Genomic DNA, 18143 nt, shown 5'->3' with positions numbered 1-18143 from the left:
AAATTACGGCTCAAAACTCAGCTGATGTCAGTGACATCAATTTGTTAGAGGCAAAACATGACTCTCCACCACAGGAGTCTTACAATGTTGTCTTGTTGTGTTATTGGGAGCCTGAATAGAGGAAGTCATGACTCAAAATTTATATTTTGTTGCACAGGCCCTACCAGCTGCCTGTCAACAAAAATGCACACTTTATATCAGGTTAGGAAAAAAGTATTTACTGTTGTAGGGATGAATAACGTTAACTGTATTATCATGTCCACCTTATCAAAACATGGGGTGGTATTAGGAGGAATACTGGATTTCTCCGCAACGCCAACTTTTTAGTGCACTAGCTAGCGTTAGCTTTGATAGCAGAGTGTCGTCCTCTTTTGTGAGGCTGGCATAGTGATTAACCACAAAGCCGGCCATCCCACCTTCAGCAATCCTGTCAAATCATCCATTCACTGAGTGAGAGCATATGGGCTGGCCAGTCAAATTGTTTTGCCTCCAGCTTTGCCCTACTTACCAAAAAACATTGTACTGTTTACCACCAGTAAAAGGGTCTATTTACTGACATTTACCAACCTATTGCTGCTTTGATCTCATAGTGCTCACACAGCATTCGAAATTAATTGCTGAGTTTAAAACATTTTTCTAATACATTTCATAAAATGTAACATTGAGTTCTTCTTTGTAGTTATTTTGTGTTATTTTCAGTTTTGTGCATCTGTTTGTGGTTTGTCATTTTGAGCATTTTTCTGGTTGTGTTCATTTTAGTGACTTCTGCAGGTGAAGGCCAAGGAGGCCCCTGACACTTTGGGCCCCTGGGCCCATGCCCGATAGGCCCATTCAGTTATCCAGCCACGATTAAAGATGATATTTACACTCTGTGCATTTCTGGGGAACACTTTCACATTTGTAAACTTTAATTTGATAAGATGTTGCTAACAGATAACAGGATATAAGACTGAGCTGTTTCTAAGTAATGCTATTAGTGTGTAAATATTTCTGATGATTTCTGTTTCTGATAGTGTTAACATCAGCAGAGACAGAGAGTCATTCAGAGGAGGCTGAATTATTGCTGCAATCAACAACTGAGTCTATAAAACATCAGTAAACAGTAAAAAAATTTGTGGTACAGTTTATCAGAGATGAAGGTGACATCCTTAAATGCTTTGCACTGTCAGACCAAAAGTTCAAATCCCAAATATGTCCAGCTGATGTGAATGTCTGGAGGAAGCTCAGAGGTGTGGATCCTTTTGGATTTCTTCTCATTTCTGAATCCAAACATTGTCCCCAAAACGTTTTGCAGAAAATGATCATCAGAATGTGCATTAATATTTTAGTCTTTCAGTGTGTCCTTTCTTGGAGTGTGAGATGGTTTGGCGCAGCATCTGCAGTGATGCTGACAATGTGCCGGATTGTTGTGTAGCGAGAACTGACCCGGAAGGCAAAACTTTTGATTTACTGGTCAAACTACGTCCCAACCCTCGCCAATGGTCATGAGCTCTGGGTAATGATGGAAAGCGTGAGTTTGCAGATTCTAGCTGCCAAAATGAGTTTCCTCACCAGGGTGGTTGGGCTCAGCCTTAGAGATCTCGGACATCTGGAGGGAGCTCGGAGTAGAGCCGCTGCTCCTTTGCGTCAAATGGGGTCAGCTGAGGTGGTATGGGCATCTGATCAGGATGCTTCCTGGGTGCCTCCCATTGGAGTAGTTCCTGGCATGTCCCACTGGTAGGAGGCCCTGGGGCAGACCCAGAACACGCTGGAGGGATTACATATCTCATCTGGCCTGGGAACGCCTCAGGGTCCCCCAGGAGGAGCTGGAAAGTGTTGCTGGGGAGAGAGGGGTATGGTTATTTTGCTTGGCCTGTTGCCCCCATGACCCGACTTCGGTTGAGCGGATGGATGGATGGATGGATGGATGGATGGATGGAGTGTGTCGTCTCCCTGTTAACTGCAGTCTGTACATTTTTATGATCCATAGTGTTTAGCCTAATTATACTGTATATATTTTGGATTTGCACCTTTTTTTTTTGCTTTCTTAAACTTTTATATTTGCATTCTTTATATTTACACTCCTCCCACTTCGTATTGCAACTGCAGCTCCAACCAACACTGCCTGAAGTGACTCTGGCCAGAGCAGTATTGTGATCTATTTTGGTGTAAAACAGTTAAACAGATCATTAATTCATTCATACTTTTATCGATGTTTATTGCATTTCAAGGACTCGTTCTGCTTTCAGCTGTGAGTTGTGATGCTTTTTATGTTTAAAATCTCGTTCCTGGTTGGGAAGTCACATTCTCTGTGTATGTGCTGCACTCTGCTGGCGTGTAGTGCACATGACAGAAGTACAGTATTACTGATTTTATAATTTAATCAATCACATGAAACAACATATTTAAAAAAGAACAGAATAAATATTAAAAACAGACCATATATGTATGCATATAGAAAAGAGCTGTATTTGATGATACATTTTATTGCAATTATTTTACTTGTTGTATAGCACATTATAAGCACCTATAGAAATATTTGTGAAACCATACTGAACACTATTAATATGCTTCAATAAACTCACAGATACTTAACTTTAAAGCAAGACAAGATTGACATCACACTTTATATCATTCTATAAATATACTACTAATATAGTTTGCCACTTACAACTCAACTTCCTGTGGTCTTCAGTTTTTATCAGGCTACAACAGCTTCATACTATGACCAGGCCGCTCTTTTTTTAAACATGACTCAGTCATCATGTAGCCTCGCCCCCAGGCTCTTATAACCAGTCACCTCCAGTCACAAGCAGCCACACACACTACAGCCGTCCACAGGGAGCACAGAGCACAGAGCTGCAGCTACACAAGTGTTTGCGGAGATATACAGTGACAAGAGCACAATGATGAGGATCAGCCTGCAAACTCTGACAACATGTGAGTACATTCTGACATCAGTGCATGTTTTCTGATGTGGTAACTACCCTGAAAATCTGATGTATGTGTTCAGTGTCTTGTGCAAGTCGTGATATGAGGATGATCATATTTTACTATGTTAAAAGTTGACAAGCCACCTCTACTACCATGTGAACTCTGTTTAATATTCAGGCTCCAGTGTAAAAATGTTTGATCTGATATGGCTCTAAACCCATGGAACAAAAAATATGTCCACATTTTATTTAAGTGGATGTTTGGATGAGATAATTTCCTGTCTACACTACGTCAGACTTATTTCAAGACATTTTCACAATTCAAGTCGCAGCATCTCTTGAGAACAGCCTGTTTCACTGGTTGTAAGATGCCATAACAAGTTATTTTTTAAGTGGAAAAAAGGCTCTCACTAATGGGAGTTCCCATATAATCTAACACGTGAGAAAGTACATTAGATATTTCCACTCTTCATAACTAAACAACTTTGTGATGATTAAACAATTCTGTGTAGGAGGCACTTAAGCTCACATGAAGGAAATATTTTTTTATCCTCAACTCTGTGAGGAAACACTGCTGTTTTGAAATCTTTGGGTAGTAATGCAGGTCTTACATCACAAGATAATGTGTTATCAGTTAGAGTATTCCTGACTTTCTGTCATGGGATGACACTGACAAAACGTCACTTATTTCCAGTAGAGTTGTGATGTGACTCTCTCTTATCTTTCTATATAAAAACAAAGACTACATTTAAAACACCAATGACTAACCAGAGTACTTAGCAGGCGGGAAATCTTAAGTGCATCATACCTGGTCTCTGCCCCGACTTCCTGTTTGTTAAAACACAGATGACAAAACTCTAGTCTCCTTCTAAAGAACTACACAGCCCTGTTCCAAAGAACAGTTCTGTCATGATTGTGCTGTGAGCCTCTAAAGTTGTTGAGTTGAATGTTGGATGTTGAATGTTGTTGTCAAAATCCCAGCGGCTAAAATACCTAAACACAATGCACTGTTAAAGGACAAGGCTGGCATTGTGCTATATTTTTTATTATGGTCAGCAACTCCCCCATAAAAGATCAAAGAAATCTTTATAAAAACTCACAAATATATAATTTTATTTTCTTAAAGGTTCAGTAATTTTCTAAACAGCTGGTCACTGTAGTTTTTAACAAACAGAACTCAAAAGGAAGAAATTCTACATTTGCTGGGGATTATTTTCAGCAGTGGATTAATACACATTTAGTGGTCTGGTGGGTGTTTACGGCAGCAGAATCAACTCACTGGTGTTTTTGTCTTTTCCTGGGATTTGTTGACAATAAGAAAAAGATAGAAACATTAAATTTTTTTTACTGTATGCCATGTATACATGATTATACTAGGAATATTCATTCATTTTCCATAAAAGCATATCCTGTTGGGGGTCTCAGAGGGGTTGGAGCCTATCCCAGCTGACACTGGGCGAGAGGCTCTAAATTGGCCATAGTCGTAAATATACGTGAAGGGTTGTCTGCATGTGTCAGCGCTGTGATCATTACCAATTAACGTGCATGTCTTTGGATTGTGGGAGGAAGCCGGAGTACCTGGAGAAAACCCTCGCTGACATGGGAGGAACATGCAAACTCCACACAAAAAAAACCCACCCTGGGTTAGAATCAGGAACCCTCTTGCTCTGAGGCGACAATACTAACCACTGCACCACCATGCTGCCCACTGTTGGGACTGTTTTCAGCAGTGCATTAATACATATTTGGTAGTCTAATGAGTGTTTACATTGACATAATCATTTTTGTCTTTTCATGGGATTTGTTGACAATAAGAAAAATCTAAAGAAAATTAAATATGGATGGATGGATGGATGGATGGATGGATGGATGGATGGATACAGCATTGTTTGTGTACCATAAGATTCTAAAGCTAAACCTTCTGCTTTTTTCCCAAACCTAACCACTTGCTTTTGTTGCCTAAACCTAACCATGTGTGTTTGTTGTTGAAGGAAACCAATGTAGTGTGTTTATTTTGAAAGAGACTGTATGTAAACGGTAAATTTCCTGTGAAAACAGAAGTGTATCTTGAAAGAAAACAATGCATGTAACAGGCAGAACTTGTCAGAGTGTCCCAGAATGTCAACAGTCACGTCATATGTGGACGTGGAAAGTCCATGCACATCAATATGTGATGAGGTCGGAGTGAGAATGTGTCGAGTTGGGGGACTCATATTGACGGCATCATCAGGATTAGAACTGAATGTGTAAAATACATTGATTTAGATAGTAATCATTCCACTGTGGTGTCCTCACAGACTGTGGGGCCATAACAACAACAACAATAGCTGGTGTTTCTTATACATGTTGAAATATGTTGCTGCAGAGATGTCATTCATACAGTCTTTTTCCTTAAATTGCAGGTCTACTGTTGTGCGGTGCAGTAACAGCACACTCAGCAAATTCAACCGTCCCAACATTTTCTCCATCACCCTCCCCAACAAATAACCTCCTTCCCACCACTCCACCGAGCCTTGGGACCACACTGACCACCATCATTTCCTCACCCACAACTGTGAATTCATCAACTACACAACCTGCCGCAGCAACTGAAAATTCAACCAATACAACTTCTTCCATCAGCGGTACAGCTTCCACTCCACCGAATGTCACCGCTGAGATAAACACTCCAAACTCGACAACGCCACGAACAGTACAAACCTTGTCCACGTCCTCTTCATCTTCTTCCTCATCCCCATCACCTCCATCTACCACAAATAGCACCCAGGAGACTAGCACCAATAGCACCGGCCCTGGCACCGGCACCACCGGCCCTGGCACTGGCACCACCGGCCCTGGCACCGGCACCACCAGCCCTGGCACTGGCACCACCGGCCCTGGCACTGGCACCACCGGCCCTGGCACCACCGGCACCAGCACCACCGGCCCTGGCACCACCGGCCGCACTACACAACTCACCGGCACCACCGGCACCAGCACCACCGGCCCTGGCACCACCGGCCGCACTACACAACTCACCAGCACCACCGCCAAACCCCAACCCCCCATCACAACTAGTAGTATCACCACCACCACCATCACCAAAACCACCACACTGGTAGACGAAGGACACGAGTCCAAGGCTCTGAGCTCAGGTACACAGCAACGAAAAGTTCTTTGTTTTTATATTTGCTCTAACTGTGTAAAAACAATGTAAAATATGTTGTGCAACAGGTTTATACACAACAAATTATATTCTCATTCAATATTTATTTCAAACTCTGTAATAGCCCTCTTTTAAGTTACATTTTTATACTAATACAAATCTATAGAAAGAAGACAGCCATGCTAGCAGCTGTGTGGAGCTACACTGGCAGTGTGGTAGTTTGAGCTAAATGCTCACATCAAAATTAACTTCTGGGGACCATGAGGGTCTGTACTAGATTTCGAGATAATTCATCCAATATTTAAGATATTTCAGTAACAGCAAAAAATGTCACTCACCGGGCGGCACGAGAGGAAAAGTCAAAGGATCATCAACATTGTCAGGATTCACTCTGTGGGGATCATGAACGTCTACATCAAATTTTGTGCCAAGCCATTAAGCACATATAGGCTACACCCTAAGTTGTGTTTCCATAAACATATTTTTATGCACATTTTGAAGTATCAGATTAGAAAAGCTGTATGGAAACAGCAAAATTTAATACAACTTCCTCAACTGCTCCAAAATTCTTTCAACAGCTGCTAAAGGTGGGTTTTGCCTTTATTGAAAAGGAGTTGATGGAGTATGAAAACACCTCTGCTGAATAAGTTTTGATGGAGCGAAAATTGAAGTCACATGCCTATTGACGCGTTTCTGCTGTTGATGTCTTCCCGTATTAGAATCAGTGCATTTGTTTGTCTCCATCTCCGAACAACATAAAACATGGTCAGTACTAGCTTTCATTCAAAGAACTTTTAAAACTTGCAAAATTGAAACAAATTTCTGAAGACCTCTCAGTATTTCTCCCATAGATGGGTTAGGTGGCCAAGGCGATTTGTTCTGTTTCTGGTTCGCAACTTCAGACAAAACTACACTTTGCAAAGCAGTTTATTTGCTCCAGACCAGTTGATGGAGATGTTTTGTATTTGCATTTCTTTTTTACAACTTGTCAAAGGTTCACTTGTAACTGACTTGACAATTTAATGGATACACAGCTACAAAGATATATTTCAGAGTAAGTGAAAACTTTGACCTGCTGTTGCCTCTAGAATTCATCCTCTAGGGACCGTGAATATATGTAGCAAATTTCATGGCAAATCATCCAAAAGTTGTAAAGATACTTTGCTCATAACTATAAATATTAATCTCATTGTAGTGCTAGAGGAAAAGTCAGGGGTCAGAATAATCAGTTCAGAAATTCAAATTGGTAAATTATAGGAAATAATACATCAAATTACTGGTGAATAACTGTAATTTGAAGGAAGTGCAGTAAAAAACAGCTCATAAAATTGGCAAAATGCAGAAAAAAACAAAGCAGAATAGGGTGTCACCTATGTGAAAAGATTTTTGTGAAATGATTGACTCCAGAAAAGAAAACAAAAACCTTCTACACATCATTGTTCAGGATCAAATATGTTTTTATTTCTTTACTGGTCACATGCTGGCATTATACTTGGACCAAAAAGAAGCGTTAAACTATGAACTTTCCAACAAATCACTCATCACTCATCCCATACTAAATTGGGCAGGCTTGTTATGGGGTCGTATCATGAACTTTGGTTGTTATGGTTCCTTTCAGACCATAAAAAGAATGCATTAAAAACACAAGGGGCTGTATTTGTGTAGCTACAGGTACTGGTGAGAAAATAAAACCCCATTGGAATAAATGTTGGCACTGTACAGGTCTACAAACAGCAAATTACATTTGTATGGTGTTATGTAGTGGGAGAAGTCAAAACATGTCTCATGTTCTGAGACTGCGTTTTGGGTTAAAATACCCAGTTTTAGTGGGGCTAAAAAAAGAGAGACCTGTTTTTGTGGCACTATCCCAGCAGCAAACGCAGAGATGGCTCTGTAAAAAACAACCATTTCACGCGGCAATATCTGCAGTGGAAAAACACCCACGTTTAGTGACTAAAAAGCTGCTGATAGTGTAGTGATGAAAAACCTGTGTTGCTGTTTGTTGATTTGACACAGCGGTCTGCAGCTTGGCAGGTGTTTCGCCCAGCTGTTACGCCATCCACCATCCCCTTCACCTTTCTTCTGCTGACTGGGCTGGAAAATTAATTAGATCAAGGATTTCCACTTTGTGTCATTTTTGTCTGAATGCAGGCTCGCTGTTTATCACTGGACTCAACTTTACAAACCAACACCAGCTGTGCATCATTGACAGCCTTTGTTGGGCCAGTTACTTAACATCTTTATGATGGCATAGTCAACATATGTTGCCAGTAAACTGCGTGTTATCTCCCAAAACCACCTGTTTCTGGTGTTAGAATGTGTCTCTGAATGTGTCAAACTCTTACATTTGTCTAACACACAACTACACTTCACAAAAACCACAGGTGATCACACTTCTCTGATTACAGACGCACGCAGAGTCCATGCATCAGATTATCCGTTCCTCCTCCTTGACCTCCTTCAGTACTGTGTCAATTTGTGGTTAATATGTGAACACAACATTTTCCTCTTACACTTCCTTATTTACTTTGCAGTTGAGGCTTTATAGTTGAATGAGTGAAAACGAACTGCAGCCCTTTGAAGAGAAAAGGCTGTCTGCCAATTCTTTCCCTACGTGTTTTATCATTCACACAACTGTTCAACCACTGACCTGATTTTTCATGACCTGCAGTCATTGCCACCATTTCGTTCATTGTGGCAGCATAAGTCACTCATTATAGATCTGTTAGTAAATGCTACGACTTATACAGGCAACCCTGGCATGGAAAATTTAAAAGCTTGACATACACAAATTCTGTGAGTTTTCTTTGTTTTTCAAGCTATATATTCAGCTATGTTCTATATTCTGGTCTGTTTTTTCATATTCCCTTCATCTTTGCAAAGACAGCTTATATACCCCTTACAGATCTATTGATTCTTACTACCTCTTACAGTATGTATTAACCCTGTGTACGTGCTCTTTAGCCAAGCACTGACGCCCCAGCAACTCCATATTTTAGGTGTTGTCCTGTAGTTTGAACTCTGTCCCTCAAAGGCAGAAATGAGGAAAGAACTTCTTTCCCGTCATTAGCAACCACTGAATCTGATAATGCATCTGACTCACAACTTTTATGGTGTCTCTTCAGGGCGGCGGTTTTTGAACTTGACTGTTTCTAGGCTAGGTGTCCCATTAAATGTGTTAAGTACTATGAGTCACCCAGTGTCCAGGAATAGCCCCAGAAACTTAAGTCAGAAAGTAAATCTGTGAATAGTTCTCTGCAGGTGTACACTTTAGCAGAACCAAAGGGCCAAAACTAAAAGTTTCTGTTTGCGTTCCCATCACATCTGTAGAACCATGAAAATTAGGCAAATTAGACTGACCAAAATTTAAACAGCAATGGTTTCTGGTCCTGAATCAGTGCACACCCCTGGAGCAGAAACTTTAAGGAAAGTAACTTTATACCATGGTTCCTCCAACTAAATTTAAGGTAAAGTGCCTGAGCTCTTTGGATTTCTGGAAGCTTTCTAGAAGAGTAGACCAGTGGTGTAGGACTCTGATCCCCTGACTTGTCTTCGGGCATCACCATGAGATTGACATTTTGGTTTTTAATGAAATATATCATCAACTATTGGGTGTGTTTTCATGAAATTTGGTACAGATATTTTTATAATGATGGGATTATGGGTCATACAGCTTGAGGATATTTCTAGACCTTAACAACTAGTCTCTCCTCATCCATTCTGACAGCATGACTCCTGAGGCTACAGGTCAGGCACGGGGATGTACAAGCAAGTGGGGGAAAAAATGTGTTTAAGGAGTGGCGAGGCTGGCAATAGGACAGTGTCATAAAGCCTGGCAAGATGATGCATTCTCAAGCATCTCTGAGTGTCTAGCCACCGCCAATGTGGGGTTGTACACGTCGTGTTATGGCCTTGATATCATGAACACTGTAAACATTGTGCCTGCTAAACATCAGCATGTAGGCATTGTCACTAAAAATTTTAGCTTGTGATGTTAGCATTCAGCTCAAAGCACCACTGTACTCAATACCAGCCTCATAGAGCTACATGGCTGTTGACTCTTATTTTGTTATGCATATTGAGAAAGATTTCTGATCTCTGGTCACATTTTGAAACGTTATTATTGCCCGTTTTATACCTTTATTTGACAGTGACAGTAGAGACATGATGACGATGGAAAAATAGCTGAGACATTGTGGTCCATGGTCGCGGCCTTGACCTAACACCTAGACCTCCAGGGTGTCACCTTTGACTGGTCTCACTGATTTAAATTTAGGAGCTCACAGCATCTTGCATTGTTTTGTATTGGCCTGTAAAAGCCTAAAATGCTGGCAAACTGGACTCAGAGACTGGAAAATAGGGTATGATAGTGCCTATATCACCAAGGTCATGCCTTATGGGGGACCAAACAGAACTACAGAATGTACAAAAACATGGCTTATTGTGATAAATACAGAGGTTGTCACAGCTGCTTGAGTGATCCTCAGATTCTGGAAGAATACATCACCTCCAGATTTTGAAAAATAGAAGGAATCTTTGTGAGAAATTGTGCCATAAGAACACATGCTAGCTATTTTTTCAGATGCAAAAGTTTATCATGAAATATTTCTTTTCTGATGTCGCTTGTAAGCAGTTGGTTTCGGTGTCATTTGGAATAGGAATGAATTTTCAGTTTCCATCTCCTTGATTGTGTTGCCGAAACCTATCTTACACTCCACCCACCCAACACCAAGTGTGTTCAAAGATCAGACAGCTTTGTTCTATGATGAGTTGAGGACTGACTGTCTACAGTAAACAGACAAAAATCAAACAGAGCCCCCAGATCCTTAAAATGTCCTCCCAGCTCACTGTTGAAACTCATTATTGGTGGTCTATCAGCTGAGTGACGTAAATTTTGACCTTAAAGGGAAATGTTGGGAGTTCCCCAAGATAGTGTTTAATGATTGAATTCTGCTCCTGGATAAAACAGTGATTTGGGGTGTGGCAGCTGTCTGAATATTTGTCTGGCCCTCAGTACCATCTCACACAAACAAACAGATCTTCAGCAATGTGCTTGATACAGTTTACCTCAATGAGATTACTCATTATTGCTCAAGCTCAAAGGTCAGAGTTGCCTGCTGGAAAAGAATTATCTTAAGGTCATGGTACATTGTAAGACAAAGTAGCCATCATGTCTTACCTGATACAGAGTTAGAGATTTACCATGTGACGACTGAAATCAGTCACAAAGTATAATCAGTTGAGGCCAGCGAAATACCAATCAGGGAACTATGAGTGCTTAGATGATGGCATAACCTCATGAAACCTCTGGATTGCATAAACACGGTTTTAAGTCTCAAATTCATTTTGAAACCAGATTTTTCTAATGTCATGGCTCCATGGATGGCAACGTCAGTGTTTCTATTGGTCAGTCGATCAATCCATTTCAGTTCAGAGTGAAATATGTCAAAAAACATTCAATGGATTGCCATGAGCCAGACATGCTTGGTTCCCAGAGGATCGATCATAATGATTTTGGTGATCACCTCACTTTTCATTGAGCACCACTGTGAACAAACTGTAGCTTCACCTACTTTCTAACATTAAGGTTTGTCATGAAGTAATTGACTAGATGTTAGCTAGCATCCCTGTACCCTGTGTTGTTGGAGGAATGCAAATGGAAGAGGAAGTATCTTTCAGCAATGCAATAGCAGCCTTGTCTGATCAGGGCCAGCCTCAACAAAAGAGGCAGTGCAGTGTGCAGTCTGGTGAGCCCAGTCTCACTCCAAAGCCATCGAAATTCAGCGCTTGGGCAGTGACTTGCGACGCCAGTAACCAAAGAAAAAGTTATCCTTTAACGCTGGCATGATACGCGGCTGGTTCTTGTTTTAAAAAGACAATGTGTATAACAGGAAGAACTTGACACATCATCCCAGAAGGTCAGCAACCAACGCACCCAGGGTACCTTTCACGCCGTGTGCCCTCACGCCCTTAATCTTTAATACCACTTACAATATGCTACCTACCCATGTAGCTGCAGGGGAATTTGCACAACACTGGTGATAAGCAAGCTGAAGATGTAGGGTTTAAATTATGAAGTACAGAAGGTGGAAAGGAAGAAAAAAAAGTTAGGATGGATCATTACTTTATTACAGGACTAAAACTTTGTTATCAACAATGTATATTATATTGTCTCTCTCTTTCTCCCTCTTTCCAGGAAGTATTGCAGCCATTGTATGTGTGTTCATCATCATCGTCACCTTAGTGTTAGTTGGGCTGTACCACTACAAGATCCGGTGAGTCCAGAGCTCAAACAAATCTCTTACGAAGTGCATTAACATGTTACTGTTCATTCAGTTTGTGGGAAGTGTCACTTCGTGTAGATTTAATTCATACTGAGCGAACTGCAAATTATTATTATTATTCTTATCATTTCAATGTTCTGAGCCTCACAGAGTACAGTCAGTGAGTTTTGGCTCAATCCTTTAAAGGCAGAAACATATTTTGCAGATAGGTTTAAGACATCTGTCTCTGAGATTTCTGCCACTATAATAAAGATGAACGGAATTTGTTTGGGGTTTTTTAAGAAATCGAACACACTGTGAACAGAATTCACATGGACTATTCTTGCAGTAGAAGAAGAAGCCTGTTCACAACCAAATTTTATTAGAATAATGAGCCAAAAGAGTGGTTTTATGTGTCTTTATTTCCCATTATCCTATGTAAATAAGACTACTGTTATTTGATCTCTGTAAATACAGTTAATGTCATATTTATTTCCCTTTTCTCCCCTCTATTTTCCTCACTTCCTCTACATTCCAGACGTACATCCTACGGCCCTCTTCTGGAAAACAATGAACGCAGCACGTTGGGAAACTTCAGCAACCCCATGTATGACCCTTGAATCTTACCTTTTGACCTCCGACTCCAGAAGTGACCCCCTAAACCGAAAGTCCTCAGTTTGCATAAGTAGACATTCTGATCAGTGTGTTTGTACTGTGACAAAAGTCACACATTTCATAACTGTGACATGCAGCCTGATCTCTTGATTGCAAAATGCAAAACAAATGTGATGTTTCTATTGATCTTTGTTCAGGTAGCCTTGTTTTTTATTGCAATAGGTACAGTTAACTTGGCAATAAGTTGCAGTTTTTGCTCAGGTAGCTTTGCAAACAGCTCTGGCTGCATAGACACAGTTCTTAATCATCTGAACTGATTATTTGAACTCAATCAGAATGTTTTTCACAGTAAATAGGGATACAAAATTCTACTCTACGAATTTGTAAAAAGAATGTCAATAAATGAGGAAGATATGACAGTGACAATTTTCCGCTGTCCGGAAGTAGCAGTGGAAACTGTGTGACATACGAAGTTACGAAAGGCCTGAATTTAAGCATGAAGTTAAAACAATATAAATGAACATCATGGCACAAAATATTTTTATTTATCATGGACTCTTCCTTTAAGTACCCGCTGAGATACTTTTTCCTTAGTTAAACTGGGAAATGATGAAATATCTGTCACAAAAGTCGATAAATGTTCAGATTTTCATGTAGCTGGATAGACTAAGTTCAAAGCTTAGACAGCACTGATCTACAAGTGACCTGCTTTTACATGTATGTTTAGATTCTGTAGATAAGGAGGAGGTGTACCATTTGGAGGAAATGGAAATTCTGAGAAAGCACTGAAAAGGACTGTGATGACACATAACTTTTAGCAAGTGGTTTGACAGCGAGTGGAGGTATGGAAATAACCTTTGAAAGACAAACAAGAATAAAAAAAAGGAAAAAATGCATCAAAGCATCTTAAATGATCCTGAATCTTTTCTATTACTTTTATCAGAACCAATAATTAGGACCATTTCAACTCCGAGCAGAAAAGTAGGTGCTAATACTTTCAAGACTTTTGAGGATTTGTCCTGAAAGCTGTGTAGTACAGACATGTTTAGGCAACACAGAGGGGCAACGTCAGCGTTAGTAGCAGAAACTACGATCTAGAAAGGAGACTATAACTTGAGGAAAGTGGTTGTGGTTTCATTCATTCATTTTCAAATGGAGTGATTCTCCATCCAAGGATTTACATCACATGCAGTCCTTTCAAATGAATACTTCAACTTTCAAATGACCATTTGTATATCAAATGCTCATCCGGCGTTACGTTGAATTTGTGAGGGAAAACTTTGCTTTACCTCCACGGTTAACGAAGAATCCAAAAAATGGAGAAAATTGTTGATGAATTGAAGTCACGGGCAAAACAGACAAAACTTTCACACAACTCGTGCAGTATAATCCAAGTCCCATTTATCCAGTCGTTTGCTCAGAACTTCCCAAACAGACAGCCCTTTCTGACGAGGACGGAAGTGAAGTTGAATATTCTCTCTGCTCATTTCAGAGCCAAACTCCATTGATAAAAACTGTTATTTTACCTCACTGAACTCAGGAGCTGTTGGTCTACTACTGCTGTGATTAGTTAATAAATTTGTGCTTTTGTGAGACTTTGGAGTTTTAAATGGGTATTTTGGATTCACCAGAGTCACACAATTACACAAACAAACGACCAATCCAGGCAGTAGCAGAGCAGCACCTCCTGTGTTCAGTGAGGTAAAATTACTGTTTTTGTTAATGGAGCCTGGCTTTGAAAAAAGCATAAATACATTTCAATTTTAGTTCAATTCCCTGTCAGAAAGGATTGTTTCTTTGGGAGGTACTGAACATGTGACTGGATAAATGAGACATGGCTTATGCACGAGTTGTGTAAGAGTTTGTAAACAGATGTTTTGATGTAGTTTTGCTGCTGTGAAACATGGTCGCCTATGACTTTGATTCATCAGGATTTTTTTCCAGTTTTGGATTCTTCGTTCACCAGAGGCACGCAAGGAACACAACATTTTGTCCACAAATTCTGTCATTTGGAGGAGAGTATTCCTTTAAAATGAATATGAATGGTTTTCGAATCATATCACAAACCCAATGGTGCAGAGGCAGAGAGAGACTGGCCTTTAAAAGGACAATCCCTGGGTTAAGCCCCTTGCATTCATCCTGCTGAAGTGTCCTTGAGCACAACACTGAATCCCCTCCTTCTTCATGTGCCAGTCTGCTGAGCCTGTCTCTGTGGAGAACCTAAAACACACCAATCATTTTAAAATGGAGAACAGGAGTTCTTAGAAAAACAGAAAATGTTATTTACATTAAATGTGGCCTTAATAAAACAGAGCAGGGAATTGCGTCCCTCTCGTACCTGATCAACTTCAACCACTATTTATGAGTGAGTATTTTTATTATTGAATGTTATTAGTGTGAAGTTTTTTCATGTTTATGTGTGATTTTGCTTTGCTCAGCAGCTCACCCAGGCTGCATTTCTGATTGTAATTTTATCTCTTTCAGTATTTGATACAGTATTATTTGTTTGCGTTCAGATGAAGAATAATGTGACAATATTTTATTGTGTGATTTGATTGTGTTAAATTGTTTGTGTAATAAAAGTGTTAAAGGAATACTGAGTCCCTGTGATGGTCGTGTAAAGGAAACAAGCAGTGCTGAAAATATTAATCTCTAAGTTGATTTATCAAATTACAAATTCTGGAGTTACAAAACCAAAGTAACAATGACGTCAGAGGACAGAAAAGCTTCGGATCTTCAGAGCCTCTGTTGCAATCTCAACACAAAAACATGATAGCTGTTTCAAAAACACACGAAACAACTGAAATGATATGACAACACACAGATGCGAAGGTTCAGCACAATGTCTTGGTCTCTGATCCTCAATGGGCTGCAGAGCATTTATTAGTGGAAGCTTTAATAGTGGTCCTGTCATCACTGCCCTCCCATCGTAACTGCTTCCATTCTTCTTCTTTCTGAAGCCCTTTCCCATGAAATCCTCCCCTCCTGCCCACGCTCGGCTTCTCTCTCCCTACTTCACCCCATGCCAGCTTCCTTGCGTTGTTTTTCTAACCTCCCATATTCAGTCCTTCTTTCCTCATCTCCATCAAGATTCTAAAATTGTCTTTGGAATTGGTTGATACATTGCGAGGAGCTAAACAATTTATTGTTATTTTTTTGCAACAACCTTCATGGTTCCATATCGCTAAGATAGTGTAGTGTAACCAGCATTGCCTGGTTGACATCAGCAGTGTGCGGGAAAAACCTGACTGTCACCAGATATGTTCATCTCTTTCCTAATCTGCCTTTAAGGTTAACACTCTCGCTAAAGTCTCAGGTTAACCTCCTGCTGTTTTCTCAAGATCCAAATAAAAGTCTTATAATTCACATCTTAAACTCATGTTCACATCCTTTACTTTAGATAAAAGTACAGACAGCATAATGTAAAAATGCTTCATTTCAAGAAGTCTTGCATTCAGAACTTTACTTACACAGAAGCATTGAAAACAATTGTGTAAAATATTTAAATGTCATCAGAGGGAGGTAAACTGCCTGAAATCTAGGGTGTAGGATTTAGAGGCATCTAGCAGTGAGGTTACAGATTGCAACCAACTGAACCTTCTCCCATGTTCCAAACATGTAGGAGACTACGGCTGACAAGAAAATGCAGAAACAGGAATGGCCTTATCGAGAGCCAGTGTTTGGTTTGTCCATTCTGGGCCATTGTAGAACAACATGGTGGACTCAGCGGCACACACTCCATGTGTAGATGAGCTCATGCTAAGGTAACAAACACAATTCTTATTTTAAGGTGATTAAGGTGAGGTGCAACAGGCATTAAGCCACAGGGTCGTCAGCTGGGAGCCAGCCTTCACAGATGTTTCACCCCTTGAATCCCAGAACATCTCAAGGTGGTGGGGCAGCAGCAGGGAAATCTCCCTAGAGCTCCCTCCGGCTCACCCTAGGATCCTTGGTTCCCCAACTTTTGGTCTTTTCCTCTGAACCACAGCCAGAAGCTCTTTATATGAATTATGAAATATTGAGTCAAGTCAATTTTACTTACATAGCACATTTCATATGAAAAGCATGAACTCAATGTGCTTAACATACATCATACATGACAAACAAGAAATATCATATAAGATGATAAAGTGTTACATATATAAAGCAGGACATGATAACATCAAACAAAATAAGAAGGTATTATTATCATTAAAACCTAACTTAAAACTTGTGAAAACAAAGATATGTGTTTAGTTTGCTTTTAAAAGAGAACACTGTTGTAGCAGCCCATAGTTCATGTGGAAGAGAATTCCAGAGATTAGAACCATAATGACTAAAAGCACCATGAGCTGATTGAGAGTTGAGGACATATTTATGAATATTATGTACCATGTCTGTCAATAGATGACCCTAAATCTTACACACTGGACAAAAATGACTTGGTACAATGAGAATTTAACGCAAGGCTGTATCACGTCGGGCGGCACGGTGGTGTGGTGGTTAGCACTCTCGTGGGAGCCCTTCTGTGTGGAGTTTGCATGTTCTCCCTGTGTCAGTGTGGGTTCTCTCCGGGCACTCCGGCTTCCTCCCACAGTCATGCAGACATGCAGATTGGGGACTAGGTTAATTGATAACTCTAAATTGTCCGTAGGTGTGAATGTGAGCATGAATGGTTGTCTGTCTCTATGTGTCAGCCCTGTGATAGTCTGGTGACCTGTCCAGGGTGTACCCTGCCTCTCGCCCGATGTCAGCTGGGATAGGCTCCAGCCCCCCTGTGACCCTCAAGAGGATGAAGCGGTTAGAAGATGAATGAATGAATGTATCACGTCTGCTGAACAGTGACCCCTGTGGCCACAAGTAGCAATTACAGGATATGACACTGAACTTTTTCATTTCCCAAGAAAACTTGAGGCACTTTCTTCTTTTGCTTTAACAATAATTGAAACATTTATTTCTTGCATGTTATAAACATAAGTTAATACTAACACAAGCAGATAAGAGTCAAAAACCTCAACAAGCAGGGAATCCCCTCAGTGTACTGAAACGAGTAAGGGTGCATTTTACTGCTTCTGAATTCAGCTTGATACGTGCAGTTTGTGCAAGTTCAAGTATCTCAAAAATGTGCAAAGCCATAGTAGCGTAAATGTACGTAGTTACTTTCCACCACTGGTACATCGCCTCTCTATTTGTCGTCATACTGGGCAGCAGCAGTAATAATAGAGAGAG

At 40.3% G+C, this 18143-nt stretch overlaps 1 protein-coding gene across 1 annotated transcript; it reads left to right on the top strand.

Annotated features, from left to right (window-relative positions):
• The first annotated feature begins 2788 nt into the window (after positions 1-2788).
• LOC117269353 (uncharacterized) lies at positions 2789-15529 on the top strand. Its single transcript, XM_078161997.1, has 4 exons — positions 2789-2919; positions 5315-6046; positions 12254-12332; positions 12859-15529. Exons 1-4 carry the CDS (start codon positions 2886-2888, stop codon positions 12938-12940), a joined length of 927 nt encoding a protein of 308 aa, XP_078018123.1. The 5' UTR covers positions 2789-2885; the 3' UTR covers positions 12941-15529.
• Positions 15530-18143: the final 2614 nt, after the last annotated feature.

The sequence above is a fragment of the Epinephelus lanceolatus genome, chromosome 19, assembly GCF_041903045.1.
Source record: "Epinephelus lanceolatus isolate andai-2023 chromosome 19, ASM4190304v1, whole genome shotgun sequence".
In the NCBI taxonomy this organism is placed as follows: Eukaryota; Metazoa; Chordata; class Actinopteri; order Perciformes; family Serranidae; genus Epinephelus; species Epinephelus lanceolatus.
This window is presented reverse-complemented; position numbering and strand designations above follow the sequence as displayed.

Excerpts from the sequence above, each read along its gene's own strand:
- LOC117269353 (XM_078161997.1), top strand. The coding sequence starts at position 2,886 with ATGATGAGGATCAGCCTGCAAACTCTGACAACAT. Across the intron at positions 2,920-5,314 it reads CCTGCAAACTCTGACAACAT|GTCTACTGTTGTGCGGTGCA; the intron begins GTGAGTACATTC and ends CTTAAATTGCAG. Across the intron at positions 6,047-12,253 it reads GTCCAAGGCTCTGAGCTCAG|GAAGTATTGCAGCCATTGTA; the intron begins GTACACAGCAAC and ends CCCTCTTTCCAG.